Source organism: Oncorhynchus clarkii, unplaced genomic scaffold, assembly GCF_045791955.1.
Source record: "Oncorhynchus clarkii lewisi isolate Uvic-CL-2024 unplaced genomic scaffold, UVic_Ocla_1.0 unplaced_contig_6721_pilon_pilon, whole genome shotgun sequence".
NCBI lineage: Eukaryota > Metazoa > Chordata > Actinopteri > Salmoniformes > Salmonidae > Oncorhynchus > Oncorhynchus clarkii.
The window spans coordinates 194,001-200,000 of record NW_027260976.1 but is presented as its reverse complement, the minus strand read 5'-3'; the positions used below and the strand labels follow the sequence as shown (position 1 = coordinate 200,000).

At 49.0% G+C, this 6,000-nt stretch overlaps 1 protein-coding gene across 1 annotated transcript in view; it reads left to right on the top strand.

Moving 5' to 3' along the window:
* The window catches only part of LOC139402755 (NBAS subunit of NRZ tethering complex-like), a 283,040-nt gene that overhangs the window by 158,702 nt on the left and 118,338 nt on the right, over window positions 1-6,000 (top strand). Inside the window, exons 36-37 of the mRNA XM_071146672.1 lie at window positions 1,546-1,728; window positions 2,701-2,811. Coding sequence (XP_071002773.1) covers window positions 1,546-1,728; window positions 2,701-2,811 — 294 coding nt within the window. The remainder of the gene's footprint in view (window positions 1-1,545; window positions 1,729-2,700; window positions 2,812-6,000) is intronic.

Here is a 6,000-nt window from a genome sequence, read left to right as displayed (position 1 = left end):
ACAACACAATGTCCATACACCACTAGAACAATACAATGTCCATACACCACTAGAACAATACAATGTCCATACACCACTAGAACAACACAATGTCCATACACCACTAGAACAACACAACACAATGTCCATACCCCACTAGAACAACACAACACAATGTCCATACACCACTAGAACAACACAATGTCCATACACCACTAGAACAACACAATGTCCATACACCACTAGAACAACACAATGTCCATACACCACTAGAACAACACAATGTCCATACACCACTAGAACAACACAATGTCCATACACCACTAGAACAACACAATGTCCATACACCACTAGAACAACACAATGTCCATACACCACTAGAACAACACAATGTCCATACACCACTAGAACAACACAATGTCCATACACCACTAGAACAACACAATGTCCATACCCCACTAGAACAACACAATGTCCATACCCCACTAGAACAACACAATGTCCATACACCACTAGAACAACACAATGTCCATACACCACTAGAACAACACAATGTCCATACACCACTAGAACAACACAATGTCCATACACCACTAGAACAACACAATGTCCATACACCACTAGAACAACACAATGTCCATACACCACTAGAACAACACAACACAATGTCCATACACCACTAGAACAACACAATGTCCATACACCACTAGAACAACACAATGTCCATACACCACTAGAACAACACAATGTCCATACACCACTAGAACAACACAATGTCCATACACCACTAGAACAACACAACACAATGTCCATACACCACTAGAACAACACAATGTCCATACACCACTAGAACAACACAACACAATGTCCATACACCACTAGAACAACACAATGTCCATACACCACTAGAACAACACAATGTCCATACACCACTAGAACAACACAACACTGCATTCTGGCAGTTTAGTTTTGATGTAACTTTTCTTCTACAATGTGCGTTCACAAGGAAGTGATAATTCAGCTGGAGTTTAGCAGCCCGAGCCATACATAAATAGTGTTATTTTTAAACGCCTATTTTTGATGAAAAAGATTGGAATGAAATCACCCTGCCAGATTATAATGAAGTGTATGCTACATTTAACACATTGCTTTCGCACCGTTGGAAATGTCGCCCTCGGTCTCAGCGAGACTGAACGCTCACAAGTCGGGCGGGATTCAGCCGTTGTTCCCCCATGACGTCTCTCTCTAAGCTGCTGGGTGTTTCAACAGAGAGAAACTCACCTCGGTATCTTGTACTTCTAGCTAGTGGGTCACCTGCATGGTAGCTTCTTTGTGCTATGTGAAGGCGAGGGTTGCCAAAATCAGATACATTTACCAATATGTTCAGTTTTTACGAGAAATGGATTCCGTTACTACTTCCTTGTTATTCTGGGAATCTTTCCAACCGTGATTTCTGGGAGACTTGGACATTTGCAGGAAGTTGTGGGATGTTGCAACCCTAGTGAAGGTTGTATTACTACTAACGTGTGTGTGTCCCCCCCCCCCCCCGTGTCCTCCCCTCTCCAGTCCGCTGGTCCTCCCAGCTCTGTTTCACCACTGGGTGGCGCTGCAGGAGCCCTACTTCATCGTACCACCAATAGAACCATAGAGGTCCTGGCCAGTACTGGCCTGACCACTAAGGCTGTTCTGACTGCCGTCAGCGACCACAGCTGGTGGAAGAACCAGCTCAACTACCTCCGACCACTGCATGTAAGAACGCAAAGGGGTTTCACACACACACACACACACACACGTTAGACACACAAACACACGTGTTAGACCACAGCTGGTGGAAGGACTCGCTCAACTACCTCTGACCACTAAGACGTCTGTCTGTCTGTCTGTCTGTCTGTCTGTCTGTCTGCACAGAATACATACCCACAAACTCTGTCTCTGTCTGTCTGTCTGTCTATCTGTCTATCTGTACTTGGTCCAGAAGTCCCCACTAGAATAGTAAACAAACAAAAACTTAACCAGCTGGGGACATTCTGTTGGTCCCCACAAGGTCCAATGCTATTTCTAGCGGGTTATTGGTTAATTCAATGTGTTATATTCAGTAATAGTGTCTAGTTAATTTAATGTGTTATATTCAGTAATAGTGTCTAGTTAATTTAATGTGTGTTGTACTCTATCCCACGGTAGTAGGTCTGTCTGTCCCCAGGGCTCTATCCCACGGTAGTAGGTCTGTCTGTCCCCAGGGCTCTATCCCACGGTAGTAGGTCTGTCTGTCTGTCCCCAGGGCTCTATCCCACGGTAGTAGGTCTGTCTGTCCCCAGGGCTCTATCCCACGGTAGTAGGTCTGTCTGTCTGTCCCCAGGGCTCTATCCCACGGTAGTAGGTCTGTCTGTCTGTCCCCAGGGCTCTATCCCACGGTAGTAGGTCTGTCTGTCTGTCCCCAGGGCTCTATCCCACGGTAGTAGGTCTGTCTGTCTGTCCCCAGGGCTCTATCCCACGGTAGTAGGTCTGTCTGTCTGTCCCCAGGGCTCTATCCCACGGTAGTAGGTCTGTCTGTCCCCAGGGCTCTATCCCACGGTAGTAGGTCTGTCTGTCTGTCCCCAGGGCTCTATCCCACGGTAGTAGGTCTGTCTGTCTGTCCCCAGGGCTCTATCCCACGGTAGTAGGTCTGTCTGTCTGTCCCCAGGGCTCTATCCCACGGTAGTAGGTCTGTCTGTCTGTCCCCAGGGTCGGAGTGGAGGCTCCAAGGCTGTAGGAGGAGAGGAGAACAGGGGTCTGGAGAGACAGGGTGTTAACCCCTTCTACCAGGGACTGTTTGATGATCCATATGTAGACCAGGTAAGTTGTGTGTGTGTGCTTGTGTTGTTCTCTTCCTAACCCTGGTCTCTTCCTAACCCTGGTCTCTTCCTAACCCTGGTCTCTTCCTAACCCTGGTCTCTTCCTAACCCTGGTCTCTTCCTAACCCTGGTCTCTTCCTAACCCTGGACTCTTCCTAACCCTGGTCTCTTCCTAACCCTGGTCTCTTCCTAACCCTGGACTCTTCCTAACCCTGGACTCTTCCTAACCCTGGTCTCTTCCTAACCCTATTCTCTTCCTAACCCTGGTCTCTTCCTAACCCTGGTCTCTTCCTAACCCTATTCCCTTGTTGTTCTCTTCCTAACCCTGGTCTCTTCCTAACCCTGGTCTCTTCCTAACCCTGGTCTCTTCCTATCCCTGGTCTCTTCCTAACCCTGGTCTCTTCCTAACCCTATTCTCTTCCTAACCCTGGTCTCTTCCTAACCCTCGTCTCTTCCTAACCCTGGTCTCTTCCTAACCCTGGACTCTTCCTAACCCTGGACTCTTCCTAACCCTGGTCTCTTCCTAACCCTGGTCTCTTCCTAACCCTGGTCTCTTCCTAACTCTGGTCTCTTCCTAACCCTGGTCTCTTCCTAACCCTGGTCTCTTCCTAACCCTATTCCCTTGTTGTTCTCTTCCTAACCCTGGTCTCTTCCTAACCCTGGTCTCTTCCTAACCCTGGTCTCTTCCTATCCCTGGTCTCTTCCTAACCCTGGTCTCTTCCTAACCCTGGTCTCTTCCTAACCCTGGTCTCTTCCTAACCCTGGTCTCTTCCTAACCCTGGTCTCTTCCTAACCCTGGTCTCTTCCTATCCCTGGTCTCTTCCTAACCCTGGTCTCTTCCTAACCCTGGTCTCTTCCTAACCCTGGTCTCTTCCTAACCCTGGTCTCTTCCTAACCCTGGTCTCTTCCTAACCCTATTCTCTTCCTAACCCTGGTCTCTTCCTAACCCTATTCTCTTCCTAACCCTGGTCTCTTCCTAACCCTGGTCTCTTCCTAACCCTGGTCTCTTCCTAACCCTGGTCTCTTCCTAACCCTGGTCTCTTCCTAACCCTGGTCTCTTCCTAACCCTGGTCTCTTCCTAACCCTGGTCTCTTCCTAACCCTGGTCTCTTCCTAACCCTATTCTCTTCCTAACCCTGGTCTCTTCCTAACCCTGGTCTCTTCCTAACCCTGGTCTCTTCCTAACCCTGGTCTCTTCCTAACCCTGGTCTCTTCCTAACCCTGGTCTCTTCCTAACCCTGGTCTCTTCCTAACCCTGGTCTCTTCCTAACCCTGGTCTCTTCCTAACCCTGGTCTCTTCCTAACCCTTCTCTTCCTAACCCTGGTCTCTTCCTAACCCTGGTCTCTTCCTAACCCTGGTCTCTTCCTAACCCTGGTCTCTTCCTAACCCTGGTCTCTTCCTAACCCTATTCTCTTCCTAACCCTGGTCTCTTCCTAACCCTGGTCTCTTCCTACCCCTGGTCTCTTCCTACCCCTGGTCTCTTCCTAACCCTGGTCTCTTCCTAACCCTGGTCTCTTCCTAACCCTGGTCTCTTCCTAACCCTATTCTCTTCCTAACCCTGGTCTCTTCCTAACCCTGGTCTCTTCCTAACCCTGGTCTCTTCCTAACCCTGGTCTCTTCCTAACCCTGGTCTCTTCCTAACCCTGGTCTCTTCCTAACCCTGGTCTCTTCCTAACCCTGCTCTCTTCCTAACCCTGCTCTCTTCCTAACCCTGGTCTCTTCCTAACCCTGGTCTCTTCCTCACCCTTGTCTCTTCCTAACCCTATTATCTTCCTAACCCTGGTCTCTTCCTAACCCTGGTCTCTTCCTAACCCTGGTCTCTTCCTAACCCTTGTCTCTTCCTAACCCTGGTCTCTTCCTAACCCTGGTCTCTTCCTAACCCTATTCTCTTCCTAACCCTGGTCTCTTCCTAACCCTATTCTCTTCCTAACCCTGGTCTCTTCCTAACCCTGGACTCTTCCTAACCCTGGTCTCTTCCTAACCCTATTCCCTTGTTGTTCTCTTCCTAACCCTGGTCTCTTCCTAACCCTTGTATCTTCCTAACCCTGGTCTCTTCCTAACCCTGGTCTCTTCCTAACCCTGGTCTCTTCCTAACTCTGGTCTCTTCCTAACCCTGGTCTCTTCCTAACCCTGGTCTCTTCCTAACCCTTGTCTCTTCCTAACCCTGGTCTCTTCCTAACCCTATTCTCTTCCTATCCCTGGTCTCTTCCTAACCCTGGTCTCTTCCTAACCCTATTCTCTTCCTAACCCTGGTCTCTTCCTAACCCTTGTCTCTTCCTAACCCTGGTCTCTTCCTAACCCTGGTCTCTTCCTAACCCTATTCTCTTCCTAACCCTGGTCTCTTCCTAACCCTATTCTCTTCCTAACCCTGGTCTCTTCCTAACCCTGGACTCTTCCTAACCCTGGTCTCTTCCTAACCCTATTCCCTTGTTGTTCTCTTCCTAACCCTGGTCTCTTCCTAACCCTTGTCTCTTCCTAACCCTGGTCTCTTCCTAACCCTGGTCTCTTCCTAACCCTGGTCTCTTCCTAACCCTGGTCTCTTCCTAACCCTTGTCTCTTCCTAACCCTGGTCTCTTCCTAACCCTGGTCTCTTCCTAACCCTATTCTCTTCCTAACCCTGGTCTCTTCCTAACCCTATTCTCTTCCTAACCCTGGTCTCTTCCTAACCCTGGACTCTTCCTAACCCTGGTCTCTTCCTAACCCTATTCCCTTGTTGTTCTCTTCCTAACCCTGGTCTCTTCCTAACCCTTGTATCTTCCTAACCCTGGTCTCTTCCTAACCCTGGTCTCTTCCTAACCCTGGTCTCTTCCTAACTCTGGTCTCTTCCTAACCCTGGTCTCTTCCTAACCCTGGTCTCTTCCTAACCCTGGTCTCTTCCTAACCCTTGTCTCTTCCTAACCCTGGTCTCTTCCTAACCCTATTCTCTTCCTAACCCTGGTCTCTTCCTAACCCTGGTCTCTTCCTAACCCTGGTCTCTTCCTAACCCTATTCTCTTCCTATCCCTGGTCTCTTCCTAACCCTTGTCTCTTCCTAACCCTGGTCTCTTCCTAACCCTGGTCTCTTCCTAACCCTTGTCTCTTCCTAACCCTGGTCTCTTCCTAACCCTGGTCTCTTCCTAACCCTTGTCTCTTCCTAACCCTTGTCTCTTCCTAACCCTTGTCTCTTCCTAACCCTGGTCTCTTCCTAACCC